At 38.8% G+C, this 19,168-nt stretch overlaps 1 protein-coding gene across 1 annotated transcript in view; it reads left to right on the top strand.

The window, feature by feature from the left end:
- SPAG16 (sperm associated antigen 16) overlaps positions 1 to 19,168 on the top strand; it is a 413,195-nt gene that overhangs the window by 283,724 nt on the left and 110,303 nt on the right. Inside the window, exon 15 of the mRNA XM_056349058.1 lies at positions 4,563 to 4,628. Within this exon, the coding sequence (XP_056205033.1) occupies positions 4,563 to 4,628 (66 nt within the window). The remainder of the gene's footprint in view (positions 1 to 4,562; positions 4,629 to 19,168) is intronic.

Genomic DNA, 19,168 nt, shown 5'->3' with positions numbered 1-19,168 from the left:
AAGAGAATGAGATGAGCAGTTCCACTGCTGAGTGCTTTGTGGTTTGAACAGTTTTCTTAGTTTAGTCCTTCTAAATGAACATATTTTTTTGAGTTAATTTCTAAATGAACCAAGAAATTACAAATAAATCTCTTATCTGAAGGCTGTTTAGCTAAACCTCATATTCAGATGCTGTTATCTAAAAGCTCATATCATATCAAATTAATATAGATAATTACATATTGCACCTAGCGTATTACACTCAGCTTGTTCTAATGGATTTTTGAATTTGGCAAAGTAAGTTTGTTCATGTCAGCCTTTCACGTATAGCAGGGTATTCAAAATCCAAAAAATAATCAAAAGAACAGCAGAGTTTAAAAAACATGAGCAGTTTTTAAATGATGCTCAACAGGTTTTGGCTGCATGCTTTCTCCAGAGGTGCTTGAATTATGGCTTGTTAGGTTTGCGAGTTTGTTGTTGCTGCTGCTAAACTGGTAATCAAAGTAAGTATAGGAAGATTCAGCTGCTGTGTTACATAGTTAATAGATTAACTTAATTCTACAGATGCAAACAAGCTGTAGTGTATTAACTATGATTGCCTTCAGCCTGTCTTCTGTTGCCCTGGTATTTGTGTATCTATGTGGACACAATAGGAAGGATTTACAGCAGAATTTCACTATTGATTCCAAAATCTTGGGCTTTTATCCTGTGAAAGTAAGAACAAAAAATCATTTAAATTTAGGTTCCTTGTTTAACTACACTTTTGCATCAGGATTACTGTTCACAGATCCATAGTTCCAAAGGTCAGGGTATCTACGATACTGGATTGCATTTAAAAAAGAAAAAAAATGTTTTCACTATCTGAAGCTTTTTATATAGCTCCAGTCCAAGGCAGGCAATTAATGTCTGTGTTCAGTGGAAGCGGAGACATTGATAGGCTCCATAAGATAATGCCATGGTGTTTCTAACAGCTGATTCTAATGTTAATTTCTGGGTTTCAAACTGGAAAATTATATGTGTGTGTGCATGTGTGCATAATCATTAAAAAAAAACCAAACCCAACAACAATGCAGAACACTATATTTTGTTTTCTTTGAATGTTGCTGTTATCTGTGTATTTTCTGCAAAGGACGAATGTATGGTTATTAATGTAATTGGGCAGCAGCTCAAGGAGTGAATAGAACTGAGACTTCTTCCATTAATATTTCAATCAAGACCTGATGACTCGGACAACAATAATAATGTATTCTCAGTAATTTACTGCCCTTTATACTACTCAAGAGTCATATGCAAGGAGGCTGGATAAACCCTATGGGTTAAATATGGAAAGAATTGGCCTTTTTACAGCTGCAGAGTTCTATTCTGATGTTTTGTTGTTTCTTCTACTCTAGATTTGTGATAATGTTGTCTCTGTCAGTGAGACCTTGAAGGTAGCAGCAAAGGAGCATAATTTTCCAAACTGACAACTCCCCTAGCATTAAGACAAGATCCTCCTTTTTCCTCTGCTCTTTTCCTTGTGATACAAGTCCCAGGTGTTTGCACTGGCTAGTCTTGAATCTTAAAAAAATTCACTTAAAAGGCAGATGCATACAGCTGGTTCCTGGATGACAAGAAGCTGTTAGTAAGCCAGGGACCAATTTGCAAGATGCTCCAGTGGAATTCCACTGAAGAAGAGATGCTCCAAACTTCACTCCAAGGGAGATTATGCCTGGTATATAGACACCCTGTTCAGTCCCACACCAAATGAAGCAGGGGTCCTGGTGGTGTTACACTAGATTATTTTATAATTAATGACTAAAAAGCAGAATGCGTGTGCAAAAGGGGTGTCATTAACTTACTGCTGAGCTCTTGATGCTGAAAGCTCAGTGCTGTCTTAACATGAGCTCTGATCCAGAGAATATGACTGTTTGATTTTGCTGGGGTGTTACAGCTAAATAGTAAGATTTCCAGGTTTGTTTTTATGGCATTTATGTCTGCAGAACTCAGATTTCCTGGTGTGAGTAAAGAAAACACTAGCTATGCATTGAATAAAAATAAAGTGGCACTTTGGAAATTTTCAGTGATACTATTGAGAAACACTTTACAGAGCCATTGCCTTTGTCTAGCTTTTATTATTATTTTTATTACTATTATTAAAATCCTTTTCAGTTGCTTTCTACTGAAGTGACTTATGGAAAGAAAATCGGAAAGTTCATATTAATTTTGTGTCATGGCGTCCATGTGGTTTTCTTTTTTTTTTTCTTCTTTGTGCTAGCAAAGTTACTGTGTATGTATTGGTAATTGAGAGTGTCTGGGGGTAAATTCTATGCCCCACTAAGCAACAGCAAAATTCTTACAAGGGCTACATTTACCATGCAAAACATGCACTATTTGGTTTGTTACCATGGCCTGGGTACAACTGATACTGCTGCTAGGTCATAAAGTAGATTTTATGTCCCTGGAATTTTTTCTTGCTGGACTGCTCATGTATGTTTGGTTATCTTGGTTGGCTACTATGTTACCTTTATCAAATTTGATTTCTGTGTCAATCTTGGGGAATTTTGTGTAATCACATTTCTATTCCAACAGTGAATTTATAATTGGCTAATAATCATTTAAATTTTATTTTTATCAGGATTTATCGGTTTGTATTATATAATTTAGAAATAATGTAAATATACAAGCTTTTGGGTGGTTTTTTTGTAGCACTTTTTCCCCTTGCAAATCTGTTGCAAACTATGGAGCACTCAAGAACTGCAGTCTGGCAACCTTTTTATGCTTAAAGCAGATGATGTGCTTGCTCTTTAAAGATAGTGGATTCCTTTTAACAGTCCAGAGCCTATTTTTCTTGTTATGTTTGTCTTGCAATCCTTCCATGGGAATAATACAAATTTCCTAGTTTAATCTCAATAGCATACGTGGCCTTGAAGGAGAGACTACTTCAAGACAGAAAGGTAAATGAAAAATACAGTAAGGTACAAAGTAGCACTTGCCAAACTGGCCTGCTGCCTGTTTTTGGTGACTTTTTTTTAAATAAAAGGAATTCTGTGAAGCATTAAATGCTGGGCTTTATCAGTGTTTTGTATTCTAATGCCACATGAGCAAGACTGGAAAGAGTCTCCTCAGTCTCCAAGTTCAGACAAAAGATCACAGGCAGAAAATCATTTTCCATACTTTTCAAGCAGCTTCTTACAATTAATGAGATTTTTTTTATCCCCACTGCTTGGAGTGGAGGGGAGTTTTCATACCTCACTGTTTGACAACTGTTTTCTAATTTCCAGCTGAAATTTATCTGTAGATAATGAATACCTATATGTTCCTGTGTCAACACTGCTCTTCAGCTTCAATAGCTCTTTTCCCTCTTTGCTCTTAACCCCTGAGGTATTTATAACAGCTATCTAATCCCCTTTAACGGCTGTTTTGTTGGACTGAGTTCTCCTAAATGGTTCAGAGATGTAATATGAACTACACAATATTATTGAGTAGTGTCCCTTCAGAATTACTTTGTGGTCAAACCTCATTAACTACTTTCCTGAAAGGACTCGTTGCAAACAGTGAGAATATACTGATAAAGCATGGTGATGGTAAAAATACAGGAGGTTTTGTCAGTGAAAAAGAGAATTGAAATATCTTGTGTCAGAGTAGGAATGATTTTTTTTTTTTTTCTGGTGGTGTTTTGGGAGAATTAAAATGGAGTTAAGCTGATGGTATAAACACTAAAAGCATGACAGAGGTAGGATTAACCTATGCTACCCCTGCTCCTGAGAGATTGATTCAAGCTAGAATAAGTACAAAGACAGAGTACGAGGATGTGTAGAGGAATTTCAGATCTTGGGTTTGGGTTCTTTCATCTCTCCAGAAAGTGCAACAAATTGTCTTTCAATAAAATGTCAACTTAGAGTGAAAACTTGTTCTTCAGGATATGATTACACTGTTCAAAGCTGGTGTTCACTTTTAATAGAAAGTATTTTTATTACTGTTACACATGAAGACAGTGATTTTTATGAAAACAGAGAAGCACACCTATTTTTAGAGGTCTTGAAAGTGTCCCATCTTGAAGACTGGGTTTTTCAGCAGGAGATACTGTGGTTGGATGCCTCCTGTACTGGGAGAGTAAGTCAGATATCAGTGATGACATCTGACATATGTTACTGCATTATGTAGGTCACTTATGGGCTAATGTGGAAGATGACAAAAGATAATTAATCTTGATTTCATTCTTGTGATTCCTTAAGGAAGACTTTAATGGTGTGCGTGGAATATCAAGAGACATGTACTGAATCACTGCCCAAGAGCAAGAGCTCAGTGTTATGGACATAGTGATTACACCTTTTAATTCAAACCCTCTGGCAAGGGAGATGGCTTTCTTTTGTGATGTTTGAATGCACCTTTCCTGCTAGCTATTATGTGAAGTAAGGAGATAGATATATCCTTAGTAATTGCGAGAAAACTGTTCCTCTTCAAGCAACCAGGAGCTGTTTTTTAGCACACAGAGTGCCTTGGTTTGCACATAGCCGTAAAATCAAGGTCTATTTACAAGGGTGTAGAATAATTTATATCACTATAACCTATTTAATTGCTTTCTTTTTATGTTTAATTCCTAGGGGCTCCGTGTTTACACATTCTATGGTCACCTGCATTCCTGTAATCATGCTACATTCAACATGAAGGTAAACTGCATACAAATTTGCTTTTTTTTTTTTTTTTTCTAATCATCATGATCCTTGCTCTGGTAAATACTGTCATGCTTCTTGGTGAAATAGATACCTCTGTGGCTGAATTCAGTATTAGTAATGACTTCTAGAGCAGTTTAGCGTGGCATTCACCTGCCAGCCAGAGCAGAGTCCCAGATACTGTTATAATAAAGCTGCCCCCTCCTTGCACCTACCTCCTTTCTCCTTTCATTATTGCATATCTAAGCCATTCTCCTTTGTAATGATCATTTAGTTACTTAAATTAAATTTGCTGGTTTTTTTCCTGGATGGTTAATTTTTTAGTTGTTGTCTAAAAAGAGTCATTCTGCTTGGGATTGGTGACTGTGGTGGGTTGACTTTGGCTGGATGCCAGGTGCCCACCAAGCCTCTCTGTCACTCTCCTCTTCAGCAGAAGGGGGGGGAGAAAATAAGATTGGGGGGGGGGGGGGAATTGTGGGTCAAGATAAAGTCAGTTTAATGAAACAATAGCAAAAGCTACGTGTACAGAGGCAAAGGAAAAGAAAAGATGTTATCCTCTACTTCCCATCAGCAGGCGACGTTTGGTGGGAAGCAGGACTTCAGTACAAGTAGTGGTTGCTCTGGAAGACAAACATTGTAAATAAGGACGTCCCCCCCTTCCTTCTCCTTTTTCTTAGCTTTTATATCTGAGCAGACGTCATATGGTGAGGAATATCCCATTGGTCACTTTGGGTCAGCTGTCCTGTCTGTGTCCCCTCCCTAGATCTTGCCCACCCCCAGCCTACTGGTGAGAGGGGGAGATGGTTGGAGTGACAGCCTTGATGCTGTGTGAGCACTGCTCAGCAGAAGTCGAGACACTGGTGGGTTATCACCACCTTTGTAGCTACCGATACAAGCACAGCACTGCGAGGGCTGCTATGGGGCTCAGCCAGACGCAGCACAGTGACAGACTGTGATCTGAATGTTAACTTTGGAAGGGAAGTAATTTTTCCAAAACGTTTCTTTGAGGTGATATGAAATATTCTGAAATGATCAGAACATTTGTGATTCTTGTAGTTCTCCTGTAGTGCTCTTTAAAACTGGTGTGCAAGTGGTGAGGCATGTGCTGATTTCTGCTACCACTTGCACTCTTTTCTCTCAGGGACCATCTTTCCTAAAAAATACCTCAGTGGTATACCTGCTCCCTGTGCTCTCACTGCCACTTTCATTACAAGTAGAGCAAGGTATTATTTTTTACTGTAGGAGATGGTGAATATTCTCCTCTTGTTGAGTATCAGCTACTGCTTTACCGACTGCTTATGTCAACCCTATGTGTTTATAGGACAGACCCTAGGGGCTGACATAACAGAAAGTGTGGGATAAGCTTACGTAAAGGAGGGAAATAGGAATTCCCAGGACATCTTAATTCTTCCTTGGCTGCATGCATGTATCTGTATATTTGAAAGGCACAATCTGCCCCTCAGTATTTTGAAACACTGTGGTGTAGAACAAAGAGTGTTTAACAGTAGCACGGATTATGAGGATAATACCATAGTAATACTTTGCACTGCCTTTAACAGGAATATTTACAAAGAACCTCATGCTCTGATGTGACCTATAATGATTAACAGGAAGCTGAAAGACTGTGTGCTGATAATCTTCCAGATAAGCATGTTATTTTGATAAAGAATATTATAGTTGGCATTAAACTCTAGACTAAAATCATTGGTTGACATTCTCAGTGATTGAATTAGTAAAAATGGAAACATCTAGTGCAGCATTGATTAAACTGACTGAGGAATATAATTTCAGAAGCTGTAATTGCAGTTATATAAATTAACTCTGTATGTACTGGAAAACTACTGAAAAGACTAAGTAGTTGGTCAGGAGTTGTACAAATTACAGTTGTCACATTGGCTGGCTAGCAAAGCAAGGGCTATATTCCAACCAAATATAGCACCAGAGAACTATTTTTTTACCCTCTACTGGTTGCCCACTAAGAAATTAAAATATTCCACCCTAAGCAAGCTGAATAAATTGTTCTGAGTGACAGTTTTGTTGTTGAAAGATGCATGTTTTATGAGGAAAAAAGTTTTTTATAGAAACAGTATTTTCAGCAATAATTTCACAGGGAAGGTTTTGGAGATTGATCAGGGACTATTTGGGCAAAGGTGCAACATCGCCTCCAGAGTGGCCAACAGAAAGCCTCGTGGTTAGACCTGGCCAAAGAAGCTCTGCAGCCAGGCAAAGATCTGTTGGAAAAGTCTGGTTTCTTAACTCTGAAATGGCAAAACTGAAGGCTGACTGCTGACAGAATCTGATCTGGATTTATTATTTTTTTTATATATATATCCTAATGTCATGGGTCTGCAGATTCCATGCCTTGTCAGAAGCCTTGTCTATAGGGTTGGACTCTATGGATTCAGTGCTGTAATATGAAACGTCCCAGGAGAGTCACTTTTTTTTTTTACTTAGGATATGGGTCAGTTTAAGTAGGCTCCTAAGTCACTTCAGTGGGCTGGTGATTGTTGTGTCTCAGGCTGCTTAGTGCCCAAAGGCGTTTTGAAAGGACATGAAATTCTAATTACACAATGTCCTGTCGAGAAAATACAAGAACAAAGAAGAAAATTTCCAGTTAGATCAGAGAGCTATCCAGGCAGGGTGTCCAAAAATTAAGGGTTATTTTAGGGGAAGAGAACTGTATGAGGCAGAAGGGGAAAAAAAGAATAATGTGTTTATACAAATTGAAAAAATCCTCATTAAACTCTGTGAAACTGATGAAATCTGGGTTATTTACTATACCATGCTTCTGAAACTGTAGTTAATAGTTTTTTGTTAAGTGGGCAACATTCACAGCCAGAGCTATTAATAGTGCTCAGATTCCATAATTAGCCATTTCTCTATGGAACATAACTGCCAGTCTGGCGCCTGAAACATGGCCATTTGTTGGAGGCTGCCTTGCTGGGACATGAGCTCTCTGGAGAATCTGGCAGGTAGTCATATTACCCTGACAGAAACTTCTGTAGTCATGGTTATGTCAAGACTTGAAAGATAACAGTTTCAGCAGTGTATAAAGTCTGTGGTTTTCCAAGTTGGTTCTCTGCCTGTGGAAAGTTTGCAAAAAAATTAAGCAAAAGCCATATAGCTGGTTTTGGATTGAGGACATAGAAAAATGCATCTTTCCTCCTAGAAGTTAGCGTTACTCCCATGTCCCCATAACACATCTAACTTTGTAGAGAAAAATGTTTTAGATGTTTCTTTTCCACTGAGGGCTAAGACTCTGAGTTGAAATATATGCATGTGCTTGTAAGGATGCTTTTTTAGAGGCTACTGTGTGTGCTCCAATTCTCTTCAAAAGCTCTGAATGCAGTAAAAGATACATGTGAACATACCTTACCTGGGAAAGCAAATATACCCTCTCTAGGGAAACCCAGGTGAGACTGCACCTAAGAGGCAAAGTAATTTCCCTAGTTTTTCAATATTATTGGGATCTGACATGACCCCATTTAGTTGTTGGATTCCATATGACTACACAAACGTAGGCTCATGCTGGGCAAAAGCTGGTGGAGGGAGCCCCGTTGCTACCAAAGTGCCTACCTCTGGACATCAAGGCAGGAATGTCCAAGTCAGCCCAGGCCCTCTCTTTCTGTGTTGTGGGTAATTATGGAGAGGATACTATGCATCTGCATAATTCATGCAAAGATGAAAAAATTAAACTCCTAACATTTTTACATTAGTACATCTTTTTGATCGACAACTAGGGGAAAACAATGCCATTTCGTACAGTAGAGTTCATACCAGAGCTAGTGATTGGTTCTTGAATGTTGGCAGGTAATATAAAATCTAACTATGGCCTAAACAGCATTTGAAGTAAGTTTTGCACATACTTTGCACAGCATTTTCCCAGTTTGGCATATCACCTACACTAATGAAGTTTAAAGACTATAGGTGCTTGGATGAATCATTATGAATTTAAAGTAGAATAAAATTTGCTCCCTTATGTGTGTGTATCTATGTGTGTTCAAATAAGGGTATGGTTATCATTCACCTGTGTTTGTATCTGCCATGCTGTGTTTATATGATGTTTGCAGGTTAAGAAATAATTAAAGAGGTTACCAAGTTTCCTTAAAAAAGTTTTTTTGGAATTACAGTTTGTATTAGAAAAACCTAAAAGGCTATAAAAAATGTGCTTGATAGCAACTGCCCAATTTTACCTCTTCATGCCAAAATACAAACAGCATTTAGGTCATTCTTCCATTGATTTACTGAAGGACGAATAATGTCAGACAGTTTTTAAACAAAAACAAAATTTCAATTTTGTTTACCTCTTCAGCAGTCCAGTTGGATGTCAGCTACCATTTAGCTGGGCCAATAATATTGATATTTGATGTCAGTTCTTATTCATTACTGCACCCAAATGATGCAAAAGTCAGATCTTTCAGATGTTTCTATGGATGGCCAAATAAAGCCAGGGATGTCTGACTGCATCTAACAGACACAAACAAGAAAAGAACAGAATACAAAATCAAAAACCTATCTGCTCTTATTGTTATTTATGTATTCAAAGTGTTCACTTCTTTGCATAAACTCAAAGCCAGTTACTTACAAAGGTTACCTGGTAATATCAAACATGTTCAATTATACATGCAAAAGGGCTAATAGGTTCTTCCTTTAGTTTATTCCTGCCTCCATGCATAAGAAATATAATTACAGAACTGAATTACATTTTAAATACAGATTTTAGTATCATTACTTAACCATTTTCAGCCCATCTAATGTTGTTAAAAGTAAAAAAATAAATCTATTCTGTCTCTGTGTCATGGCAAAACTCACAATCTGCATCAAAATGCCCTCATTTCACTTGCTGGCAAAAAGCTCTTTCTGATAATAGTGAAACTCTCAGAAAACTGTGCTGGAATCTACTTCCATATCCATTCTCTGAAATATTCATGTTATTCCCAATTTTTGGAGGTAATTCTCCTAGAATGCTCTCTTCCCTTGACCAGGCCTACTGTTTAAGCACTTCCCATCATCTCTGATGTTATTGTTATTCACAGACTTCTACAGTTAGCACCTATGTGCCTGTTTTAGGCATTATGTGTGGACCAGATAAGATGTTCTGAAACCACTCTAGAAAAATCAAGTAGATCATCTTTATTTTGATCGGTTTAAATATTCTTGCTATCCAATTCTGATATCAGCGTTTTAATACAGAAGGGTGGATAGACAAGAATGTGTCTAGCAGATATCCTAGAAGTAAAAACATTCCTCCAGCTCTTTCTGTGAGGAAGATCCATTATGTATGAACTTAACTGACCATGTTCAGAAGCCCAAGGAAATTCATGATGCATTGGTTTGTATGGGGATGGCTTTCACAAGGTGTTGTATTCCTGTGTCTTGAGAAAAAAGACGGTCTCTTAGCAAAGGCGCTTCAATGGGACTGAAGAAAATCCAAGCCTGATTTTTAAATGTCATACCTTGTTTGTGTCATTCAGTTCCCATCACCATTTCGAGTTTCTTGTCAGAGATAATTTGCAAAGAAAAACTTAGTAATGGGTGTCATACACCTTGATAAGTCGATGACAGAGAAAAATCCTTTTTTCTTTCACACATAGCAGAATGTGGTGACTGAGAAACCTTCAGTGTCAGTGCTCAAATGCACCAAGTGCTGCTAGAGTTTACCTCTACACTTCTATACCAGGCAAAATCCAGTTCCTTCACTTTCTCAATTTCAAAGGAATTTAGTTTCCTGGATTATTTTTGGATCAATTTCCCAATTTCTTCTGAGAAAAAAGAAAAAAAAATGTTCTGTTAGTCCTGAAGTTTGTTTAATCAAGGCTCAAGTTGCCTTCAGAAACTTGGAGTTAACTAGCATTTCTCTTCTCCCCAGTGTAATTTATTTGTTTGAGATCTTAAACCCAGTCCTGTCAATATTACCTCTGAAAATAATCACAGATCAAGAAAAATCAACTCAAGTGTTCGACACTTTGTATGATGAGAGGTGAGGTTAGCTCATTCTGCCACAGGACCTCTCTCCTCCAGCCTCAGATTTTATATCTTTCTTTTGCTTGACACAGTGTCAATTTTTAAAATATATATTTTTTTTATTATTTTTTTTTAAATACAGGAATCCCTCCTGGTGCTCTTTGTTGTCACCAAGCAGGTACTCTCAGTACATCACAGAATATCTTGTAACATTCACCCAAACAAAGATGAAGAAGCTTAGATTTGAGAAGACCTTATTTAGTCCTTCTTCCTGATGGTAGGTTCTAGGAAAGTATTTTGAAACCATCAAGAAATGGAAAGCAAAGAATATTAACTGTAACATTGATCATTGCTGAAAAAAACCCTGCTTCGTGTTATCTTTTCTTGCTTTGTCACGGAAAAAAGGGAATGTAGTTTTCCTGAATAGTTATATTTGTAGAGACATCACTTTTGGCCTTTTCTGTCACCAGGAATTACAAGATGGATGATATCTGCCTGTCTGCAGGAATTACGTTAAGGCCTCAGGTTCTTTAAGAGGCATTGCATGCCTACCTGGTCAGTCCTTTCAGTCCCCCCTTTGCGGTATGTAATCTTTGCTGGATCCCAGTAGCTCTACGTGGTCATGGTTCGCAGTGACTTGCAAACACAGCTCAGGTTAATGCGGTGTCTGCTGGCACCTGGGCTCTGTAAAGGTGAAATAACTGAGGGACAGCAACTCTTCCCTGGGAGCGGGCAGGTTATACCATGATGGCTAGAAGTCTCTAGTCATGATCACTGAGACTTCTGTGCTCTAGAAGTGGACCACACAGAGATGGTGTAGGTGAGGAATATGGGGTAAGAAGTACGGCAGGTGTCTGCCATCATACTGTCTCATTCATTTGTTTTGAACCAGCAGTAAATGAAATATTTCAACTTTTCTAATGGAAGCATTTAATCATATTTTGCTCTTGTTTACATATTAGCATATGATGAAGCTTTGTCTCAGCTCTTCATGATAAAAGTTTGGGGTAATGCATTGACATTTGGATTTTAGAAAACTCTGTAAAGCACAAGCAGAGAAAATGTGGCAGCATTTTGGCTTTGACAGAATTCACTTTTCAGTAATTTTTAAAGATCTGTTATTTTTTTGGTCAGATTGACCCTTGGAAAGATTCTCAGCAGAAACTGGTAATTAACTGACCATATAGTATTTTCTTTTATGTTTTCAGAGATTCTCAGCAGAAAATGATAATTAAATGACCATACAGTATTTTCTTTTGTTTTCAGACTTTATATTTACAAATATAAGCATACTGTAATGTCCATTTGCTCATAACTGAAAGAAAAAGAGATTATCTCCTTTAATGTGATTTTGTTTGCTTAATTCTGTGTTCTGCAGTGAATGTGACCCTCTTTGTATACAATACATGAAGCAAGCGCTGTTTAGCATGCAAAACAGCTAGCAGTGTGGAAACTTTGCCCTTCTTTCTTGGAGGAGAAGAATTAATTTGTGTATCCTAAGGAATAAGGATTTTTTTAAATTGCATCTCCTAGCCCAGCATGCCAGATTTTCCTGTGGCAGATGCACACTGTGGGTCCAGACCCCAGCATAATTATTTTTTTATTTTAACAGCTGTTTTTTAAACCTGTTATTTTGCAAAACAAACAAAATCACAATGCAAAGATCCATCTAGATTCTTTTAAATTCAATTTCCCACCTGCAATACAGCCAAACTTGCCTCTCTATGTGATATTTCACAGGAAATTATGTTTTAAAATACATGAGAAAGCATCATACCATCCCTGCCCTCTATCCTGTAACTCTCTCATGTGACAGTAATTTTCTTGGTAAATTGTGAAATTTTTATCTGCCCTGGTATTGTTATCACTGACTTGAATGGGAATCATTGCATACACTGTGTGCTGAGTTGTGAGTCCAGGGCTCCAGACATGGCTGCTCACACTGAATCTGCCTACCTCCAGCTCACCCAGTACTCCCAGTTTGCTGTGGTCAGGTGTGGATGGGAGCTCACATTATATTAGCCAGATAACCTGATAGAAGCTATCGGAATGATTTTGCATAGCTTACAAGCACACAGGTAACAGCTCTTTCAACGAAAAGCATTTTTGTGCAAAGTTGACTCTTCAAAAGGGCTTAAACTAAATTTGGGTTAGAGAATTGCGTTTAGTTTAGACTGATGATTTGTGTTTGGTAAAAGAACTCTCATTTACCACTTAACAAGTCACGGCCAAAAGGAAGCAGTGTATATATGTGGTTGCGTAGCATATGGCTTTATGCAATACAAAGTTGGATTTTAAATGAATTTATGCAAGAGTGAAAGTAGGGCCAAGTTTGGAAAGGCCTCTCTGTTATGAAAATGGAATTCTTCTGTAGTTGCGTAAATATCACTGTTAGAAGGTACTCAAATATCAGATGGATTTAATCTGAAAATAACCAAGAATACACAGCTGAAGTCCATCAAGTATAGGAATGCAGATTAAAACTCCATTTTGATATTGTATTGGGTTTGCGTGTCAAGGTTTTGGTAGTGGAGGGGCTACAAGGGTGGCTTCTGTGTGAAGCTGCTAGAAGCTTCCCCTATATCTGATGGAACCAATGCCAGCCAGCTCCAAGACAGACCCACCGCTGGCCAAGGCTGACCCCATCAATGACAGTGGCAGTGCCTCTGGGATAACGTATTCAAGAACAGGAAAAAAATCTGCATCTGGAGAGAGCAGTTGAGACTATGTGAGAGCAACAGCTCTGCAGAAGACCCCCAGGTCAGTGGTGGAGGCAGAAGGTGCTCCAGGCACTGGAGCAGAGATTCCCCAGCAGCCTGTGGTGGAGCTGGTGGTGAGGCAGGTTGTCCCCCAGCAGCCCATGCAGGCCCACAGTGAAGCAGATATCCACCTGGAGGACCCCCCACAGGAGCAGGTGAGTGCCCAAAGGAGGCTGTGACCCCGTGGGAAGCCCACACTGGAGCAGGCTCCTGGCAGGACCTGTGGCCCTACAGAGAGAGGAGCCCAGGCTGGAGCAAGCTGCTCCTGAAGAACTGCGCCCTGTGGAAGGGACCCACACTGGAGTAGTTTGTGAAGAATTGCAGCCTGTGGGAAAGACTCACATTGGAGAAGTTCATAGAGAGCAGTCTCCTGTGGGAAGGACCCCACACTGGGGCAGGGCAGAGTGTGAGGACCCTTTCCCTGAGGAGGAAGTAGGGGCAGAAACAGCACGTGGTGAACTGACCACAACCCCCATAACCTGTCCCCCTGCGCTGCTGGGCTGCTGACTGCGAGGAGGGAGAAAATTTGGGAGTGAAGTTAAGCCTGGGAAGAAGGTGAGGTTGGGGAGAAGGAGTTTTAAGGCTTGGTTTTATTTTCTCATTACCCTACTCTGATTTGATTGGCAATATATTACATTTTTTTTTTTCCCCAACTCGAGTCGGTTTTGCCCGTGATGGTAATTGCTGAGTGCTCTCCCTATCCTTATGTTAATCCATGAGCCTTTTATTGTATTTTCTCTCCCCTGCCCAGCTGAGGACTGGGAATGACAGAGCAGCTTTGGTGGGCACCTGGCCTCCAGCCAGAGTCAACCCACCACAAATATTTAGCTGGGTTTTTTGAGCTGGTTCTCAAAATAATGGGATGAGATTTGTTGAACTGACCATTCTTTCACCTGAAATACCTTGAAACTGTGAGAAACATTGAAACACTTACCATAGTTCATAACTGGGCAAGCTTTTGTGAATAGATTTTATATATTGTTGATATTTCTTCTTTATGCATTTAGTTTTCCTTAAAAAATGCCTAAAGACAAGATAAAAAGCCAAATATTAAGTTGGACTTTTTTTTTTTTTACATGTTCCTTTGGTAGTGCCTGTTTAAGAAAAAGCACATGGAATTTACTGACACATTTTCTTTCATGGACTTGGATCTTCTGCATTTTAAAATGGACAATTTTGCTTTTCAGCAATAGATCTGTTGCTACTAACACTACTAATTTATGAATTTATGAAAGTATGTATTACATTTATATTTTAACATTATTGCAGTGGATGCCATCCAGTTTTTAAAAATGTATTTATTTAGACTTTAAGGAACCAAATGACAATAAAATCCCAGTACATGAACATGGCGTACCCTAGGAATTTGTTATGCTTATTGCTCTCAGGAGTGTCTAATCAGGTAATGATGGCACCTGACTTCACTTTAGTTGTGGTGTCTCTCAAAATACAGAAAAAAGCTGGTAATGGCAATTATCATTCATGGCCCTCTCTCACTGCACAGCTCCCAGAATTCAAAGGCACTTCTTTGATGGTTAGAAAGGAAAAACAAAATTGATTATTTTAAACCTCTCTGCAAAAGATATTGCTCTCTTTGCAGTACTGTTTCAAGTGTAATGTCAACTATGGCTAGCAGTAACTCTGCAGGGAGTGCAGTGATCTTGGGTTTCATATGTAAATTTATGCAAAGCACTTCTGCAAGCCTAGCATGTGTTGTTCTCCTCAAGCACCACAAGGCACTTCCTGCTACTTGATGTGGCGAAGGGAAGAGAGATTCCCTCTGTTTCACACAGCAAGAGGAAAGCCTGCAGAGTGCATGTAAACAAACAAGAGACCCATGAACCATCCTTATTTCTGAAAGTCGGTAGAACTGGAAATTCTGCTGCAACAAAGTTCTGCCATCTGCACTGGTTACTTTTAATGCAGCTCCTCCTTTGGAGGACACAAAGAGGTGTTCTTTATGAGCCTCCATATGCTCTGGAAGGATAAAATGAATAACCTAGAAATAATATCGTTTTAGGATACTCTTCATCTTGATCAAAATCATCACTGAGAAAAAGAAGTAGTAAAAAAATCCTATCTTGATATCTTTAAGTTTCTTGACATGCGATGGCCCACATACCTGTTCATTTATCAGCGCAGATGTCTCATCCACAGGTTTTTTCCACCTCCCGATATACTTGTTTCTCCTGCACTTTCTAATAGTAATAGACTTTTGGTCACTAATCACATTAAAGAGGCATCTATGTGCCTCTGCGCTTCTGTAATAAATTTCCCTTCTCAAAACTTCTCCTGAGGACTGTCTGGTTTTTCCCTTTGCTCTGTTTGGTTGTTTGCATTAACAGCACTCATCCCTCAGTCAGTGCTTCTTTGCGTGTATCGCTCTCCTTTCCGTATCTCACTAGAACTTGCCATCTCTAACTGCATGCTTCTGAGTGCCTGCAGACAGTCCTGATGTCTTAGCTAAAGCTGGTCTGGTCCCAGCAGTAATTGCAAAGTATTTAATTCTGGACCATAATTTAGAGTGGCTAATTTGAAGAACCCTACTTTTTTACAGCACTTCTGGTGAGTTAACGTTCTTTCACCTTCGTTACAATAAGTGTTCAGTATGTCGGTGCTCTGGACTGCAGCATCATGTGTGAGAAAGTGCTGACACAGAATTCCCCTATTAGGTTTCTAAAGTATGTTTTGAGTTACTATATTCATTATGAACCTCAGCTGTTGGGGTGCCTGAAGGAAAAAGAGCAGGCAAAAGATTTGGAGCTGGGACAGGAATGATCCCTGCTTCCCACAGGCATAAAACATGAGTTATCCTGAGGCATCTCCTTTGAGCTAGCAGGGTAGGTGCTGATATTCTTAAGAGCCTGTAATGGATTTTTGGAGTTTTGAATCCATAATGTTTTTTAATAATAGATATTGTATTGCCTGTTTGTTCAGATGTCCACAGTGCATGTAGAGCTGGATTAGGGTAGGAGGATGCTTTTGCTCCAGAGCACGCATGGTCAGTACGACCTCAAAACCTGCACGCTGAACCATAATATCAAAGGATTACAATAGACCAGTAATCACAATAGGTACAGCAGCAACAGAAAAATTCTTAGAGCAAAGTGTACCAGTTCTACACTGTGCAAAATTAGGAGTGGTTCATTGACAACTGCTAATAAAGTTCTTCTGTAAGAACCAACAGTGAAGCTCTGAGAGATGATTCTTGCTGTGTCAATATCTTGGATTCACTTCACCTGCAGAAGAGCTGACTTCTCACAAGTTCGTGTCTATTCAAAGCTGTATAAAATCTCACAGGGAGTAAGGACCACACACCAGTTGCTTGAGCTCTGGGTGTTCAGTTGCTTTGAAATGTAAATGATCCTTTGTCACTTTGATTACAATGCAGAAGTTGAAACTGTAAAAGGGAAAAGCTAGTAAAAATGCAGATGGGAAAACACTGGCGCTGCCTGCAAATAACCCTTAATCACCCCTTTTCCCTGACTCTTGATGAAAATAATTATTAAAAATAGACCACTACATTTTCAAAGTGGTAATCAATGTCGCCGTGTATTTTTGCTGGGCTAAGTAATTCCATGTCTTTCTATGAAGTTGCTAGTTTAATTTGAAACTGGGATGACTTAAGTCTGATATTTCGAAAATGGGTTGTGATTGATTAGTCATCAGTCTAATAATGGACTACATCTGCATTTTTCCTCCATCTTTAACATATTTTACATAATTCATTTGGCTTAATTGGGCATTAAAATCTTTTTCCCTGTAACAACTGCAGCAGATTCATCCGCCCCTGCTTGGATTCTCATGAGATCCCTCTGCCCTTGCTCGCTGCTGCTCAGAAAACCCAATTCTACCCTGCGGGATGGGGTGACACAGGGATGGGACTCTGTCTGCTGTCTGTTCGTGCCCTGTTATTTTTTCTGAGTGTAGTTAGTTTTTGCATTACAACAAGGCCGGAGGTAATAACTCTCATCAGGTTTCTGATGTGCTTCATGCTGTAAATGTGGGAGGTAATGATTCCTCTTCTTAAAAATATTCCCTTTAACACATATAAAATGGTGGTAGAGTTAAGTGGCTTAGGATGTGTCCCACAGGGAGCTTCTTAGAGATGCAGATTATTTGAGTCTGTCTCAGTTGGAAGTAGCTGAAGCTGTTCCTCATGCGGCCACTTTGTCTACTGGCACTTAATGGCAAGGAGTTTCCACCATGCTTTATTTACACAGAACTCTTTTTACTTAGTTCAGAGACTCGTAACAGTAACAAGTCTGGCAAGACCAGTAACAACCTCATCAGCCCTTTTTTTATGCCAGAGGTCAACCAGATTCCCGATAGTAATGGAAATGGAAAATAATTATCAAGCTTCTTTCAAGATGCCTAGAGCTTCAATCTGTTTCCACTGAGGTTGATGAAAATCTTAGTCTAGTCATTGTAAGTGTCCCTTAAAATACACTTCATATAGCTACAGCTTCTTTAAAAACTGACTTGCAAATCAGTAAACTTGACTGATTTGATATGAACTTGTCACAGTGCAAATGAGTTGCCCATTAACTCTCTATTTAGTCTTTTTAAAAATATTTGCAAAAAGTAATGAAAGAACTACTGACCTGCCTTCAGAATTAAACTTTGAAGAGGATACTCCTGGAAGTAGTTTATCACAGTCTAAATTAGATAAAGCTGCTTGTTGCAGCTCATATATTATTGATCTTTCAGCAATAAATCCAGAGGTAAGTTCATAAGCAAGAGACAAAATTATTCAGATTTTTATTCCTATGCCTGGTGTGAAACAATGATTTTCCAGAAATATTTGCCTAAGTGATCAGTCCCACTGTTAATCATTATTAATTTTCACAAGAAAAAAATATTTTAAAAAAAGGAAAGAAGGAAACTGATTTTTAAAACTTCCTGGAAATGTTATAAATCTGTTAAACCCTGATGTTATTAATTGTGTTACAATGATTTGAAAGTGCCAATTCAGATTGGGATTGTGATGCATATGGAGCTGCGCATACCCATACTAATGGGAGATCTTCTGTAATATAAAGATGTTCGTTAAGACAGCAGGGAAGGCAAAGAGTGGAGGGTGGAACTTTAAAGGCAATTAAAGGACTTGCAAAGTCCTTTAAGCGGAGCCTGGAATGGAACCATTCGTTGAATCCAGACTAGTTGAATCCTTGTATAAATTCTTTAATTACTTCAGCGTGCACACACAAAAAAGCATCAACTTGATTATATAGAATAGGAAGCAAGTCTTTCCGGTTTTGTGAATCATTCTACATGGTCTTTGTTTAGAGGAAGTAATAGAACTGAGCTGTGGCTGCTGCAGCATAAAATGTAGTGTGAATGAAAACCAGTACAATAGGAGCCTGCTTTGGCACATTTTCTCCTTTATCTTTACTGTCTCCTCCTTTTGATATTGGGTGGTTGATGGAATTGAATGTGGTGTTGGTGGTTTGACTTCGAGAATGCATCAGCAAATTAAGTTTTAAGGGTTAATTCAAGTTACCAGCACTTTGTATGTCCTAGTAAGGGTTTCCTTAAGCACCAGAAAACCCTTTTGTTCAGAAAAGGAACTTCACCAAGGAAGCACCTCCACGGGATGGACTGGCTGATAGGAAGCTCATCACAGGCAGTGAGCTCAGCAAAATTAGGGGAATTAGGAAAATTAGGAGGGCTTTTCCATGAACAACTGAAATAGTTACTGTGAAAGGAAGGAAAAATCCAAAAGCTCACAGGAGAATTCAAAGCGATTAAGCTTTAAAGCTTTTGAGAATGGCCCTTGGCCAGTTGCAAATGACTTTGTTTAACATATGACTT

Source organism: Falco biarmicus, chromosome 8 (genome assembly GCF_023638135.1).
Source record: "Falco biarmicus isolate bFalBia1 chromosome 8, bFalBia1.pri, whole genome shotgun sequence".
NCBI classification, from domain to species: Eukaryota; Metazoa; Chordata; class Aves; order Falconiformes; family Falconidae; genus Falco; species Falco biarmicus.
The sequence above is the reverse complement of the archived record's forward strand: the minus strand, read 5'-3'. Positions and strand labels throughout refer to the sequence as shown.